Raw genomic sequence first — 17,071 nt, 5'->3', positions numbered from 1 at the left:
TACAAGTAGTCAGGTATCATAAGTGGGGAGAGTCCTGTCACACGCAGGTCCCGCTTATGTGCATCTTATGTGCATCCTGTGCGAACAGGATGTTGGATTAGATGGGCCTTTGGGCCTGATCCAGCAGGGCTTCTCTTCTGCAAAGTAGTCTCTGCTACGAGGCGCTGGGCTTTGGGCAAACTCCTCCCCGTAACCCCTTTCCCCTCTTCTCTCTGGCAGGTGCTGAAACTGCTTCTGGTAGCCTGGGACCGGCGTCTGATCTTTGCCATTGGCACCTCAAGCACCACGGGCGAGTCGGACACGGTGATCTGGAACGAGATCCACCACAAGACAGAGTTTGGCTCCAACCTGACGGGCCACGGCTACCCTGATCCCAACTACCTGGACAATGTGCTGGCTGAACTGGCTGCTCAGGGCATCACGGAGGAGAGTACGCTCCAGGAGAAGGATTGAGGGCGCGGGAGGAGGGGAGGAGAGGGAGCAGGCTTTGCCCTGCCTGGGGCGGAGCTACGAAAAAGAGCCAGCTTCCCGCGGATCAAGCTCCCTCTCCCTCGTCCACTGTGCCTGCTCTGCCCTCTCTGCCTCTTGTTGCCACAGCCACCATCTGCCTCTTAAAAGGCCTGGTTCTGCCTGCCCAGCAGTCCCCTTAGGGGCTCGCTCAGGTTGGAAGCCGTCAGTCGTACAGCATTTGGCTGCTGGGAGCAAACGAGCCTGGGAAAGTTCCCCCCACCCAGCTTGTCTTGGGCCTGGGCTGCAGTGTCCTGATGAGGCCTGAGGTTATATTAACCTCAGCACCCAAAGCTGCTTTTATACTTTGGAGCTCAGATACCTGGCCTGGCATTTGGGGGAGGGGGCAAATAAAGACCCACTTTAAATTCTGTGAAAACAAGAGAAGGTATGCCTTGGGGGCAAGCAGGCGCCAAGCAGGGTGGCAGCACTCGGGAGCCAAGAAAGGTGGCTGTCCGTCCCAAAGGCACTGAGGATTAAAATTGGCCCTGGTCTCTCTCTTTCCCAGCTAGGTGCCTGGTTCCATGTTGTCATGTCACTGCTTTCATGTCGTGGCTCAGTGTGAGTCAGAAATGTGCTGTTTGCTGGTCTGGTGCTCTCTGGCACTCTCATACGTTCTGAGGCTGCCTCTCCGTCCCTATTTTAAGATAGCTAAGAAGCAGGCCCGCTTCCTGCTAGAGCCTGCCCCAGTTCCTTGAGGAAGCAGGCTGGGAATTCCTTCTCTTGGATGCATTCCAAACTGGGTCAGCTGTAGGCAAGCCCTTGCATCTGACTCAAAACTTGGATGAGCAGAATAATGGAATCACAGCCGGTATATATACTGCATTAGGTGGATGCAGGAACCCCCTTGCTTCCCTGCAAGTTGGCATATTGGATCTGGCCCACACTTGCCTCTGGATAAAGTCAGTCCATTCCAGACTGAGGCTGGGAAAGTACACATTATATACCTTTAAAGCACATTTGCAGCCCTGTCTTTGGGGCCCTGTAGTTCACCCCTCACAGAGTGAACATTCCCAGCAACCTCTGGCAAACTACAGTGCCCAGAATTCTTTGAGGGAAAGACTGTGCTTAGAATGTGCCTTGGAGGCATGGTGTGCATGCAGCCCAAGTCTTGCTCCTGTGGCTGGATCTGCTCGATCCAGCTGGGCTCCTGGACTTCACGAGGGTTTAGGTCAGGCCTCCCTGTCTCAATTGCATTTACTTCTCTCCAGGCCAATACAGAGCCATGTGCCCCGACCTCTCTTTCTGTTTGTGAATTGCATCCCAGGGGGGTTGTTTTATGTCCGATCTGTCTCTGTTGTGGGTTGGAATGAGAGGCTTTACAGAAGTGGTGGCAGGCAAGACACTTTCAGGTTTTGCCTCCTCGCACTCCTGAGGTGGGTTCTTTTGAACTGTTTGTATGGGGGAGTCCCCTGGATACTGATTTGAATTTATTTACCTCATGTTTGGGGGGTTTGTCGTATATATGTATATATTTATATATATATTTGTAATGTATGAGAAAGGCTTTGAGGCTAGGATGTGTAATACAATGGTACTTAAGTTAGACCTGGAGGCTAAGCGCAGCTTGTGATACAGTTTGCCATGACACAGAGCAGGGGGCGTCCGTGTGGGGCCCTCCCAGAAGTTTTTTTTTCTGAACTACAACTCCCATCATCCCTGACTGTTGGCCATAGCAGCTGGGGTCAATGGGAGCTGGGGTCATGCGGCACCTGCAGGGCACCACATTGGCTCTCCCAGGAAGAGTGACAGCCCTTTTCAAACGGCTGTGCCATTTGGGTCCCTGCCCTTCCCTGCCCACCCCTGATATTTGAATAAAATATTCTTTTTTGTATGTGCGAAGACCTTAATAACCCATGTGAAATCTCTGTGGGGCAGGCTCGGGTGAGAAAATAAAAGAGATGGAAAGTGTGAGAGAGAGCATGTGGGAATAGGAAGGAGCACGTCTGTAGAGATGTCTGACTGCATGCTTGTCTGGTTTGGTGGCAGCAGGGTGTGTGTGAATGTGGAGGAGCCCAGAGACATCACAAGGGTTGTTAAGTGTGCTGTGATTTTTTAAAGAGGCTCTTAATAAATCATTGGTGGCTCCTGGGTACATGTCACCTGGAGAATCTCCTCTTTCTTTCTCATCAACACTCCTCTCAAGAACATGTTAGCATTCAGCTAGGTTTTACTTGGAATAGACGTATTGACATTAATGGTCCTAACTTAGTCATCGTCAGCGGGTTTACCGTGTGTAAAACTTGGTTGAGTGCCAGTCTAAGCTTTTTAATTTTTAACTCGGTTACTACATCATCATAAAAAAAAAAATTAAATTTATATGCCGCTCATATGGGTTGCCACCATACATTATGTAGGGATCCCATTCTGAATAAATCTTGCCAGGCATTTCCTTCTTGGATTTTCCCCTAATAGATTTGATTTGATTGAGTGGTTCAGTTGGTGGGGGGGGGGTCTGTTTGGGAGTTTACCCAGCCTTGTTAAACTCTCTAAATGCAACCTCTCTCTGCCCCACCCTCAAATACACACACACACCATGGCATTCCCTCAAATGTGATTTAGCCTCCAGGATAGGGGAGAGATTTTGAAGGGCAACCTTCCAGCCACGGTCATCTCCCAACTGATGGGAGCCAGTTTGCCTTTTATTTTACTTTTGTTTTGGCTGAGTTACTTCTTCCTTGAACTCTCCAGCCGTTGATAATTTTGTACTTCGTAGGGAATGACAAGCCTGATGTGACGCTGTTGTCGAGGGCGATGGGGGGAAGAGGGTCTCTCTTTTCCACTTTTTGTCCTCTTCAAGTCCCAAAGCAGGTTGTGGTGGGGATCTGGTAGTGGTATTGGGGATGGGGGGGAGGGCAGGGTGAGGGGGAAGCCATGATGTATATTGTTTGTTTGTTGTTTGTGAACGGTGCGTTTTGCCCGTCTCTAGTTTGTTGCATTGCGTCAGGATGGCACCCTTGGGGGGGCGGGTACAACAATAAAAGGAAAACTCCACTGCCAATTTTGAAGCATGTCTCGTGTCTGTGTTTTCTGAGTCTGTGAGTCTGTCCTTTGTTCATTGTTGGTGCTTCCTGAGCAGGGGAAGGTGTGCAGTTTACTTAGCTGGGAGAACATTGGCTTTCAAACAGCCACAAGGGGAAGTTGCTTCAGGGAAAGCAAATACTTCGGCTTGAGATGAGAGTTGATGGAAAACCAACTCACTACAGTTAACACAACTTGAAGGAAAATGTTTAGATCCAGTGAAGGACTTCTAATTCTTGGATTTTGGACAGAATCAAAATCTTTCATTTGTAGGTGTCAGAAGGGAGGGAAAGAACTGAAGGAACAAAACAGGATCATCTTGCTAAACTTCTAATTTGAGTTGGATCTAATCTTGCAATCTGTTCATACTTGCTGTTCATACTTCAGATTGCCAACTTTTTTCTGAGATACTGTGCCATTAACAGCTGCATGGCCTGCAGGAATCAAACAGGTGCACCTTCTCTTTCTCCTCTCCCAATCCTTACGATGCCGTGCTGGAGAAATTTGGACATGCTGGAGAAATTGGGAATGCCTGCCTCTGATGCAGTGATGAAAGGTGCAAAGCCTGTCAGGAAGAGGGTTAGAAACCACAAGCTCATCCCTTAGGTGAGCTTGGACTGACGGGAGCTGTGGTCTAAGACATCTGGAGGCACCAGGTTGGCAAAGGCTGCCTTAAGATTACACTGGTGAAAGTAGACGGTTCTCTCATTCCAATCAAGAACGCACAGCCGTTCCTGTCATATCTATTCCATGTGTTGCCCTGCCAAGCACAGAATTTGCCATGTTGGTTACCATTTGTCATTTTAATATTTTGGTTTTAAACTTAAAAACAAAACAAAAACACCAGCAGGTTTTGAGTTTCTGCCTCTGTGGTTGCCAGGAAGAACTGGAAATTTAGTGTGCGGTGTTTTATATTAAAAACTCAGAAACCAGGGTGGGGCTTGTCTAGGCCCCAAAGGCTGAGGGGAATGCCTCTTCACAGCACTGCACAGCTACATGTGACTCTCCCACTGTTTCTTTCCTGAGCCGCCTTAGATAGCTAATTCCTGTTCCTTATTATCACGTGTTTCATTGCCACATAATTCCACACTGTGTTATAGCTTGCCTAATTAGCCTCTATTTTCGCTATAAGTGAATCTATACCAATATATTTCACACACCTCTAATGGCACAATTTCATTTTTCTGAGTGCAGAATCCAGAAATAGTACATAAAACACTGGCGAGTTCTAGCTGTACAAATTCTTTCCCACTGATCTACTACTTGTGTGTAGTTTCCTCTCGTTGTTTACATGAGATCTAAGTGCCTACATCCTTTCTTATGTCCTTTAAAACTGATTCCCTCCACCAGCTTGGAGAAATAAGCAATAAAGCAGAACCAAATGGGAGCAACTTGCTGAAAAACGACGATATTCATTGACTGCTCCCTTAATACAAGACGTTCATTCCCTTCAGGCATGTTGCATTGCATGTTTATGAAAAAGCTCTCTCTATATATATACATATATTTTGCATTCAAGAGGGTTTTAAAAAATAAAATATATTGTTATATATGGATACATGCAGTTGCCTTTACTGGATCAAATAAAACCAAAAATTCAATATACTGTTAGTAGCCTGCCGTGGTTTGCAGACAAATCAGTGGCTGACTCATTGACAGAGTCTGGAAGAAGCATTTCCTGCCATCCTTTTCCGGAAGGATATATGTTAATAGAGCATAAGCTTCTGATGGAGCACAGAGGAGCTGTTCTCAATAGAATAAAATCTTGCTAATGCACCAGGCCAGTGTGTTCAAAGATTCACTTGTGGGGAGAGAAAATCCTTTTGCCGAAAGAGAAAAAGCCATTGCAGCTCCTTTGCTGCAAGTCAGTGCTTTTTATAGCTGAACAAGGGCTGAATCTTGAAGTTACTTGCATTCTCTCTTCACATCCCCTTTTCTATTCTGCCGCTGCCCCGGGCTTTGTGTGCATGTGACAATATAAGCATGCTGCCTCTCCCATCTGAACAGCTCAAAGTGTTTCCCCAAAGTAGCTACGCAGCCCCTCTCTTCTACCTGGGAAGTAAAACTAAGACTTGCACAAGGTGTTATCCTGGTATTGTTTCTACAACAGTGCTGGTAAAAAAAGTAAAGAATGCAGAGTCTGCTCTGTCTGACAGTGGGGGGGGGGGAAGTGTCCTTGTTAAGCTGCACCCTGTTAAACTTTAAATCCTGTTAAGCATTTGCAACTTCTTCACACTGGGGCCCGATCAGGGCAGGGAGCCTTTTTCAGCCTAAGGGTCTTCTCCTGTCCTGTCATCATCAACCCTTCATGACACCCCATGGGACCACCATCTTAACCTGTGCTTTGTTTGCAGTACAGGCAGGTATCCTCAAGGAAGGTGAATTTAGGTGCTGTGTGTGGCTGTATATCCCATGGGGGGAAAGGTTAAGCTGAGGCGCTCCAGAGGTTGCTGGACTCCAACTCTGATCATCCCTGGCCATTGGCTGTGCCAGCTTGGGCTGATGGGATTAGGAGTCGGACAGCATCTGGAAGGCCACACCTCTGTTGTAGTCTAACCCCCCAGGAAAAGTCATGTGCCCCTTATGCCCATAGATGAGGTTGGGGGGAACTCCTGTCAGAAATGCAACGCCACAAATGCCCACTCACACTATAAAGAGCTCACAACCCACCTACGCTCAGCAGTCAGAAACATCATAGCCAGACACTGGAGGAACCTGTCAGAAATAAACATGGGACACTGGTATCAAGTAGTATGGGAAACGGCCTTACTAGAAAAGCTAACCAATAGGCTGAAACTGACACGGGGAGAAATAGAAGAGGACGCCTTCACCCCAGTATGGCTCCTCTTTATCACAAACACAGCCCAATAAGACAACAACAAGAATGACAGCATGTGAATCAATATGGCTAACTTAACCCAGCAATGCCCCCCTCCCCCCCCACACAAACAAATCCCACTGCAGCCAACCAAAGACAATCAGCCACACACTGTGACGCTGACACAAAAGCCCCACACATGCACTAAGGAAAATAATATAAGCTTTACCACCTCATCCCCTCTCACCCCCCTTTTCTTCCCAACCCTAAACTGCATATAACACCAATGACTCACAAAAAAATGTAACTGATCTGTAGAAAACACAGCCTGAAGAAAGAGACAATATGTGTGCTTTTGTAAACAAAGAAAATATTTAATAAAAATTATTTTAAAACAAAAAAGGATGCTGGAGAGCTGCTGCTTCTTGGAAGAGGCACTTCTGATCTAGGTGGACCAAAGGATTCAGCTAAGTATACGGCAGCTTCCCAATGCCCTGGACCTAATGGAAAATGCCTATGGGAGCTGCGGTGCTTCTGCTTACTCAGAAAAGTTAGAGAAGAGGAACAAGAGACAGTAGGAGGAAGAAGCTCATAGCCATGCACTTACAGCAAAGCACATGAACATACACTAGCCTTCTTTGAACTGCAGTTCCCACCAGCTCCTTCCAGTGTAGCCAACAGCCAGGACCATGGGTGTTCTAGTCCCAAACAGCTAGAGGGCAGTAGGTTGGGGGTGACTGACATACAGCAGCATTCAAGTGTCCCTCCAGATGTTGCTGGACTACTACTCCCATCATGCTGGCTGGAGCTGATGGGAGCTGGAGTCCAACATCATCTTCAGGGCCACAGGTCCCCATCCTGATGCAATTGATAGTAACACACACACACACACACACACACACACACACACACACACACTACACCGTTTGTCTTTCCTGCTCCTGCTCAACCTCTATTTCGCCCATGAAATCACAGGCATTGTTGCTTGAGGTCAAACTCCTCTCCTCTTCCCCGATGTTTTTGTACTCCCTTTTCTTGTACCTCCTGCACCCATAGACCGACAAGCCAATCAGGATGGCCAAGCCAGTGGTGGCACCAACAGTGACCCCTGCTGTCTCTCCACCTGAGAAGCTCCCACCAGCAGCGTTCATGTTGTGCAGATCAGCAGGGCTACCTATCTTCCACATCTGGGTCTGGGTGTCCTTGATCCAAACCTGGTCACCATGGCTGTTCATCACCAGGACGGTGTTGGTGGCAATTAAGCTCATGACAGGTTTGCGAGTGAAGGGAGGGAGCCGGGCTTGGGGTAAAGCCCCTTCTGTGAAACGCCCAGCCTGGACACAGTATTGCACTTCACAGCCATCACTGATCAGAGCCAGGTGCTGGCCAAACCCTGCTGGGCACCTCTTGGAGTAAGGGTCATCATCTGTTCCACGGTGGTGTCCCGTCAGCGGGTTTCCTACCTGGCAACTGAAGAACCCCCCAAAAGGAATAGCGTTCCTCTGTGCCCGGGCATCGTTGCTGACGCAGATTACGAGCTGGTCCAAGAGCTTCAGCTGGTAATAGTTGGAGGGACAGGACTGGCTGTTGGTCATGGGGTTGGGGCTCTGGGCACTAAAGAGGCCTCCAAAAAGGAACCCTGACTGTTGAGGGACGGAGTTTCTTGCTGCACACCAATAGGAGCTGAACTGGACCATGGAAGGGGTGAAAACATCGTTGCAAACCTGTCTGCAGAATATCCACAGTGTGCAATCCTGGCGGCACTCCAAGTGGCTATAGCCTTCCTCAAGTAGCTGGGAGCGCAGTTTGATTGCGTCATAACCCTCGGGGCAAGAGAAGTCTCCAGTGAGTGGGTTCCTCTGCTCCAGGTCCTGGCAGAGCACAGCAGCATCAGGACCTTCCAGCTGAGCACACTCCTGGTAGACTCCACCAAAGGTGAAGTTGGTCATTGTCCCTTCACAGCTCCCATCATCCATGTTGGCATAGAAGTTGAAGTTGGGCGAGGCAGGGTCGATGCAGCCAGGGTAGGTGTTGAATGTGTAGTAACGGGAGATGGCAGATGCCACAGTCCTGGACAATCTCTTCACGGTGGGGGTGGGCAATCCCGGCAGATTTCCTGGGGTGATGAAGAATGGCAGAGGCAAGCCTGAACGGTCAACAGCCACCAGCTGGTTGGTGGTGCTCTCCTGCCAAGTTTTCAGGGTAATGCCAGGGTAAAATGGTACCCCACCAATACTCTCCACCCTGGAGCTGGTGAGGTTGTCCTGATACTGCTGGGTGAAAGCGTTTTCTGTTGCCACTGAAGTGCTAATGTCAAAGTGGAGCATTTTGCGGAAAGAGGCCCCAGCCGCAGCTGTGACAGAAATTCTCGAGGACTTGCCATCTTTCACAAAGGAGGACTTCACTTGGTCCTCCTGGATGAGGCTGGCTCCAGCATCAACTCCTGTGATAACGTGAGTGCCGTAGTTTAGGACCAAGATCTCTGCCAAGTAGTCAGCCATTCGTGTGTGGTTGTTCTCCAGATAGCTAGCAATGGTGACAAGCTGCTGCTGGAAGCCTTCATCTAACATTGCACCAGGGTTGAATTTCACAGTGTACACCAAATTCCTGACCTGAACCCTGGTGGTCACAGCCTGATCTCTCACTTGGTGGGTTTTCATCCTGCGGAAGTCAGTGGAGAACCTTCCGTTGATAGAAAGAAAGGACACCTCTGCGTTGATGGAAACGGAGGTGGCACACTGGTAATCCATCCAAGACTCTATGATCTCTGAGTTCATCTCCAGGGAGCTCTGTTTACGGGCGATGGCGAAAAACTCGTTGGGGATGAAATAAGCCCCATCTTCCGTAGTGCTGCACGAAGAGTAGTTTAGGCTGATCACTCTTGCCATATCCAGATTCCTGAGGTTATCCCAACCACCTCCAGGAAGAACTTCCAGTGCAGGAAGATTCAAGACCTGTTTGCATGCCTGAAATCCAGTGACAGAAGGACGGCACAAGGGTGATTCCTGTGCCCGACATATCCAAGTTATGAGTGTCAAGGAGAGAACGATCCCTGTCCAATTATTCATGGCTCGACCAGTGTAGAGGAAAAGCTAGCATCTGAATGGTCTCAATGTGCTTCTCTCTCTACTGCTTGTGGTAACCCCAGCAGAGGCTTCCTTCTTTTTATGCTAAGGTTGATCATTTAAAGAGGAAGCAAAACTATTCTGCTTTATACTTTCTCTTTCTCAGGTTGGACAAATTTTAGAGCAGCCTCTGATAGGCTTACAGCACAATAAGAAATATAACTGGGGCATATTTGCAGAAATCTGTTTCCTTATTGCTTTGCTGAGTAGGTATTATGCAGGTTCGGAAATAGGCACCTAGAACCAGGCAGCAACAGTTTCAGTACATTGGTCCCCAAACAATAGCAGCTTTGCTGGAATCCAGAGGCAGATCTACTATGAAACTTCAGTTTAAACTTCAGGGCCTCTAATCCCAGAGGGGACCCAGAGCCGACTTTAGTCCACATTGCTTAAAATGTTTGCGTCTAGTAGACCAAAGTTGAGTTGTGTGACTTGAAAACTATAAAGAATAGGATTTTTTTTTATTCACACCAGTGAGTTTGACCTGGGAGACAATCCAGTACAGAAATTTTAATCAAAATCTGAGATGTAGTAGTAGTTGTTTTTTAATGTGATGATGGAACATACAGATAACAGTGGTTACTCAGAACATACAGATAACAGTGGTTACTCAGACCTTGTTGCTGGTTGCAAAGGGACCCCCATAACAGTTCAAACTACAGGGCCCCCAAAATGTCGGTCCACCACTGCTAGAACCCACCATTTCTTATTCTCTCCAGAATTGTCTTAGCAACTTTTCTGGACAAATGGAAACGGTTCCTTTAATAGCATAAGAAGAGCCTTGGCTGAATCAGGCCGATGGGCCACCAAGTCCGCCATCCTGTTCTCTCAATAGCCTAAAGCAGGACCTGAGTGCAACAGCACTCTGCCCACTTGCGATTCCCAGCAACTGGGAAACATCCTTGGTGCCACATCACATCACATGCTCATTCTCCACCAGCCACATTCAGAACTTCCTCCCACACCAAAGCTGACCACCAAAAATGGCCAAGGTGATCTGATGCACTGATTCCTTAGCATCTGTTTTTAGTGCAACCAACACACAGCCAAGTCAAAGGAATAATTTAAATAAAAAGACAGAATGGCTCATAATTCTATGTGAGAGAATGGGCTTTGTGCCACGGGAAAAGAGAGAAAGAAGCTATGACTTCTTTCTTTCTTTGTAGTGACAGGAAGCAGCCATTTCTTCTTTCTGCCTGGTGCCTTATAGTAAGAATTGCCAGGACAATGTTCAGGTTAGTTGACTGTGAATGGCTACTTTCTGATCTGATTTCCTGACTATGCACCATGATAATACACAATACAGTATATCAGGGGTCAGCAAACTTTTTCAGCAGGGGGCCGGTCCAATGTCCCTCAGACCTAGTGGGGGGCCAGAATATATTTTGAAAAAAATATTAATGAATGAATTCCTATGCCCCACAAATAACTCAGAGATGCATTTTAAAGAAAAGGACACCTTCTACTCATGTAAAAACACGCTGATTCCCGGATCATCCGCGGGCCAGATTGAGGAGGCAATTGGGCTGGATCCGGCCCCTGGGCCTTAGTTTGCCTACCCATGCAGTATATTATGGAAAGGAACTAACAAATGTTACATTCATCTCTTTGGAATTACCCAACTGGGTTTTTGTTTCCTTGTTTGCTCTTTGTTGATGTGATACGCTTCTGGGGTGGGGTTCCAGTTCAGATTGTTGCACGTAACCTCTTCCCCACAGCCTTGTGAGTAAAAAAGTGGAACTGAATCTGTTGCCAGCAGAAATGAAAGTGCAAGTGTTCCAGTCTCAGTTTGCTGTTGAAATATGTATGGGGGTGGGGGGCAGACAACAAAAGGGGGGAGGAACAGTCTGAACGGGAGGTGAGACTTGACATAAGTTGTTTTTATGTCATAATCTAATAATGCAATAGCCTTGATTTGAAATATTGCAACAGCACCATTCATTTAAAAATGACTTTTAATCACTGTTTCCCTGTAGCAATTTGGTGCCACAAATAAAGGACAGGGGTTTTACTCGCTCCTGTATCATTTTGTCTTATTCTTTCTAACTTCCTCATTTCAGAACAGATTGGGGCTGAGAAAGATTCAAAAACAGAAACTGAAGCATGTGGTTAGTCCTCACAGCTGGCGACTTACTCATTTCTGCTATTGTGTTCTGACCTTTTCTAACATGGTGGAAGTGAAATGATTCTCGAAATCCGAGGTAGACAGCCTGGTACTCTGCAGATGTTGTGGACGACACTACAACTCCCATGATCCATGCTCCTTGGTCATGCTGGCTGTGGCAGATGGGATTTCTAGTCCACCCCTGGTGGGCACCATATGGGCTGCCGCAGCTCTAAGTCAAACAGTTAGTTCATTTCATCCCTCTAAGTTGGATCTCGCTTGTGAGGTAGGCACAGGAGACAGGAGACTGGCGCATGAGGGCAAATGGAGCACTGCCCAGTAACCTCAGTCTGCCCTCCATCAGCCCCCACCTGCCTGCCTGCCTTCTTACAACTGCCGGTCAGCTTCCTTTACCAGTCTCAGTGTTGCTCTTATGGAGCACCACAGCAGAGCCATCTTTCCCATAGGGCTTAGTGGTGCGTCGTGCCAGTGCACCGGCCTCTCAGAGGCGCCCCAGCAAGTGGGGGAGCTACGTGGCTTTGCGGGCGGCCTCCCCTTTCCCGGCATGCCCGCCAGCTGCGCCCTGCCAACCATATGGCTGTCAGGCACACAACTTCACTCCCAAGCCTCTGCGGGGATCACTCTCCCGCAGCGGCATGGGGGAGAGTCGTCCCCCCCCCCGGACGGCTGGCAGTATGCAGCTATGGCCACCCCAACACTATCCATAGTAATTTGGGGCACTGGGCAGATATTTGCACCCTGGTGCCGCATCTGCCAAAGATGGCCCTGTGCCACAGCATGTCTTCTCGGTTTCAGCAAGATCTCACAAGAGGTCCACAAGATCTCGTGAGAAGTCTGTGAGATTTCACCAAAACCTAGAAGCAACAACTTCTCCCTTCTCTGGCAGTGGCAGAAGTAGGGGGACATCCCCCAGTCTTGGGGAAAGGGAGGAGTGGCAGCTTTTGGCAAGATCTCACGAGAGCCCCACAATATCTTGCTGGCCACAAATGTTCTCTTCAGTTTCCAGGCAGGGTGTGGGTGTGTGCCTAAGACAGTGCTAGAGAAGCAAGGAGAAGGAGCAGCAGTTTCCCATGAGATCTCATGAGAAGCCTGCGAGATATCGCTGGAACCTGGAAGGACACTGCCCCTTGGATTCTGCCACCCGGGGCAGCTGCCTCCATCCGTCTCACGGACAGGCTGGCCCTACATGGGAGAACTGATTTGGTACATTGTTGGGCCAATAGAAGTAACTCTAAAACATTTCAATGAATTATTTCTCTTCCTTCCCTGACCCCCGATCCACAGTGCAAAATCACACGAAACATTGGTTTGCACAAAACGATAAAGGAAAGCCAAAGTATGGCTTGCCAGGACCACTTGAGGCTCACAGAGGGATGCTCACAGATGCTTTGCTCCTCCCTAGTCCTTCTTGTTCTTGGTATAACACAGATCCAAACCATACATTTAAAAGCACATTCCCCCCAAAGAATCCTAGGAACTGGGTGCTGGGAATTATAATTGCGTGAGGGATAAACTACCCTTCACAGGGTTCTTTTGGGGAACCTGCATCCTTTGAATGTGCAACGAATGTGCTTTCAATGTAGGGTGCTCACACTCACAGCACTTTAGCGGAAATCGGTTTTTACAATGCTGATTTCACTCTTTTAGCTGCTATTGCTCCTTACTGAGGCTTGAGCACTGTGCTTGGATGTGCTGCTGGACTAAATTTTATTTTTGACGAGTTGTCAAGCAGTCATGGGAAGTTTTTAAAACTGAGGGGTAGTATAGAAAGGTTTCAAATAAATGAATCAAAATCGGTTGCTTTCGTCTTCATCAGTAATCTCTTGGGGTAAGTTTTTGCTTCCTTCAGTCATGTGGTAAAACTATTTCTGGATTGCACAGGCAGAGCCACATGACTGCCGGCTTTCCCGTAAATTTATCTATGAAAAGTGTGCAGGGGAGGGGAGGGACCAACCAGGGAGTTGTTGTTGGAGTCATACAAAGACAGTTGAGCTTGGAGCTCTGAAAACATCTTTTAATTGCCGTGGGTGTATAGGGTTAGGATGCTCCCCACTGGCTTCTTCTGGTGGAGAGGAGGACCATTGATGGTGGTGGGTCTCTGCCATGAGAGAGGCCCCAGTTTCACTCCAGGGGGTGGAAAGCTACAGCAGGAGGTTCTTCTGCCAGCATTTTGGGGCAAGACACCAAGTAGACACCAAAGCCACATGGATCCTCTGAGGGGCTCGATTTTTGGGCTGCTCAGCTGTGCCAGTCTTGATCCTTGCATGTGCATATGATCCCAGCTGATCTGCCTATCTCTCTGTACATAGTTGCATTGGCCCAGCCCCAATGGGCTGGGCACCTCAAGCAGCTGGTTTTGGGGTCCAAAAAGGGCAGCAAATTGTGTTTTTGTTGTTGGTGTTGTTGCTGCTGCTGTTACCTTCACAAGAGTGCTTCTGGCTCAGGTGCCAAAACAATTTGGTTTGCCTTGAGTACAAAGCATTTTGACTTGTGGGGAGGTCCCTATTTGCTGCTGCATCACAGGCAGCAAAATGTCTTGGGCTGGTCCTACATGGTCCTACACGGTGCCACTCTCTCTGAGATTGCTCTTTCTTCCTATGCACAAATACTACACGGGCCTCTGCTCATGTGGCAAAGCTGTTCTTCGCAACCAGGTTTTCATCCAATTTAGCTGCCATGTCTTCCTCCAAAGAACCCTGGGAACTGCAGTTTGGTGAGGATTCTCTGAGAGGCCCTCACCCCCTCTGAGGTGGGCGGAATAAAGGAGGAAGTGCCTAGATAGCTCAGTTGGTTAGAGCGTGGTGCTGATAACACCAAGGTTGCAGGTTCAATCCCTGTTGCAGGGGTTTGGACTAGATCAGGCATAGGCAAACTCAGCCCTCCAGATGTTTTGGGACTACAATTCCCATCATCCCGGACCACTGGTCCTGCTAGCTAGGGATCATGGGAGTTGTAGGTCAAAAAATCTGGAGGGCCAAGTTCGCCTATGCCTGGACTAGATGAACCTCAGGGTCCTTTCCAACTCTACAATTCTATGACTGGCCACGCTGCTGTGCAGCACACTTACCACACAACTGCTTACACTGACCGGGGGAAAAACAACTCGAATATTGCTGCCGCCACACAGAGTCGCTGACAGAGATGAATCAAAGGCTTGGCAGCAATTGCTGTGCAGCCACAAAAAAACAGCCTTGTGAAGGAGCCCTCTGTGATTACTTCTTGCATATTTCATGGCTTGGAAAGACATTCAGGGGCTTAAACCCTGTCTCCAGTTAAACTCTGCCCTCACCCCCAATGTGTGCTGGGTAAAACAAAAGCAGTGTAGAACAACAAAAAATAGCTGCTTTCCTCCTCACACCCTGCTGCCCCTCCAACACAGAGCATGGCATGCTGTGATCAGGTTGGATCTTCCCTCAGTCTGTTTTTGCACCCCTCCCCCAGCAGCCTTTGGACACACTTGCAGCCCCAGCTGTTCAATGGGCACACATAATTTCCATCAGCTACAGGAAACAGGTGCTCCCAGCAGGCAAAGAAGCAGTTGAGGGCTGAAAATATTGTGGAAGGGGAAGGGGGCTGGCGGGACTCCCCCCGCCACAGCCCTGACCATAAAAAAGGAGGCCAGAATGAGGATATGGCAACACACCGATTGTGCTGCTTTGCCACAGACTTCCGCATATTGTTTCTGTCCCGTTCAGGTGTCTGTCTGGTGTGGACTGCTTCTTTGAATTACTTCTTCTCAGGAGGACGACAGGAGCTTTCCCCCACCCCTGGCCAGCACGGACCCAACGCCTGCCTGAAAGTTGCTGCACTTTTCTGACCAAAATGGCCGTTTACAATTGTGGTATATGCTATGACTTATTTATAGACCGCTGGGTGGCCGAAAGCAGTGAGCAGCATATGAATATAAAAGAAATATACAATCAAAGTGCCATAAATTAATCAAAACAGTAACATTGCAACGCACCCATCCATCATACTTGTTGTGTGCTGGGAGCATCGGTTAACCCCATTGCAGAGAAACAGAAAAACCACCAATTAATCCAGCCACCATCTCTCATGCTCCTCTCCCATCTCTCTTGAGAGCATGTTCTACCAGCAGGCCAGAAAAAAACCTCTCTCTCCCTCTGCAGCAAACGAGCCAGCAGACAAAACGCTCATAAGCACCACATTATAATAACCGCAGCATGCAACGCCAGTCCCCTCCTGCCTCTTGCGCTGCGTGGGTGGGGAGCAAGGTCAACAACAGCTGGCCCTCACCCTGGAGCCGGAAACAGCTTCCCTCTCCCTTTGCTATGGCTGCCACACTCACCATACATTGAAGCAGGTTGAAGCCCTTTCCTAGCCCACCCGCCTACCCCCAAATCCAGGGGAAAACCTCACAGAACTATAATTAAAGTTATAGTGTGTACTTTGCCCTTGTGTAGAGAAGGCTGGTGTTTGGAGATGGCTACATACCCTCCAACATTCCTCAGGTGAAAATACAGACATTTCTCACTCCCCTCAACTGATGCTTCTTGACACCCCCATGTCCGTCCGTCCCCAGCCCACAGAGCATTTCCACCAAAGGGACACAGCACACACACCCTCCACCTGAGAAAACTCCTTAATCCCTATTCTATTCATCATCGTCAAACCTTTATTGGCATCACAGACAAACATTCAGAATAAATAGGCCAGTGTGATCTTGTCACCATTTCAACAGTACAGTCATTTGCCAAAGGGAAGGAGAGGCGAGCAATCTATTTCATCTCTGTGGGTCTCCAGCAAGGGCAGGATACTGTAGCGTACTCCAGTGACAAAAAATCAATTAGAGGAACTTAGCTACTGTCTTGGTGAGCTCCTGGATTCTATTCTATTCTATTATTTTTTAGTAGATTTACAAAAAGAAAAACACACACCCAATAAATAAATTTTAGAAAGGTGCAAGATTAGATGTGGATGCACAAAGCATTTTTTAAAAAATCAAGACTCCTTGCATACCCTCCAACATTTCTCCAATGAAAATAGGAACGTCCCATTCCATAATGATAATTTTACTATTTATACCCCACACTGGGTTGCCCCAGCCACTCTGGACAGCTTCTAACATATATAAAAACATGATAAAACATTAAACGTAAAAAAAAATATCCCTATACAGGATTGCCTTCAGATGTCTCAGGAGTCAAATAACTCCATTCGCTCCAACATTTCTCTAATGAAAATAGGCACATCCTAAGGAAAAGTGGGACATTCCAATCCAATCAGAAACCGTGACGGCTTCTCTAAAGCAGGGGAAATAGGGACATTATGGGGTCAAATTAGAAGCCACGATCACTGTCATAATTCTGGGAGATATAATGCTAGGTTTACAACAGTGGAGCAATTGGGTCATGTGGGAGCATTTCCAGAGGACCTGCATATTCATCCCAATTTGTTTTCAAGGAGATTCGATGGCACTTTCTGTTTAAGGAGCATTCATTCTGATTTGTTTGT

General features: G+C 47.9%; 2 protein-coding genes and 1 non-coding gene across 3 annotated transcripts in view; 2 read left to right on the top strand and 1 right to left on the bottom strand.

Annotated features, from left to right (window-relative positions):
* The window catches only part of DTX4 (deltex E3 ubiquitin ligase 4), a 38,044-nt gene extending 34,529 nt beyond the window's left edge, over positions 1–3,515 (top strand). Inside the window, exon 9 of the mRNA XM_053397886.1 lies at positions 220–3,515. Within this exon, the coding sequence (XP_053253861.1) occupies positions 220–453 (234 nt within the window). The 3' untranslated portion in view covers positions 454–3,515. The remainder of the gene's footprint in view (positions 1–219) is intronic.
* Positions 3,516–6,535: 3,020 nt separating this feature from the next.
* On the bottom strand, positions 6,536–9,528 carry MPEG1 (macrophage expressed 1). Its single transcript, XM_053397872.1, has one exon. The coding sequence runs from the start codon at positions 9,412–9,414 to the stop codon at positions 7,264–7,266; it is 2,151 nt and encodes a 716-aa protein (XP_053253847.1). The 5' UTR covers positions 9,415–9,528; the 3' UTR covers positions 6,536–7,263.
* A 4,840-nt stretch (positions 9,529–14,368) lies between these two features.
* Positions 14,369–14,450, top strand: TRNAI-GAU (transfer RNA isoleucine (anticodon GAU)). Its single transcript has one exon. It is a non-coding gene; the product is annotated as a tRNA-Ile (tRNA).
* Positions 14,451–17,071: the final 2,621 nt, after the last annotated feature.

Source organism: Podarcis raffonei, chromosome 1 (genome assembly GCF_027172205.1).
Source record: "Podarcis raffonei isolate rPodRaf1 chromosome 1, rPodRaf1.pri, whole genome shotgun sequence".
NCBI lineage: Eukaryota > Metazoa > Chordata > Lepidosauria > Squamata > Lacertidae > Podarcis > Podarcis raffonei.
This window is presented reverse-complemented; position numbering and strand designations above follow the sequence as displayed.

Bases quoted from the DNA above. Each gene is read 5' to 3' on its own strand.
- MPEG1 (XM_053397872.1), bottom strand. From the start codon at position 9,414: ATGAATAATTGGACAGGGATCGTTCTCTCCTTGACACTCATAACTTGG.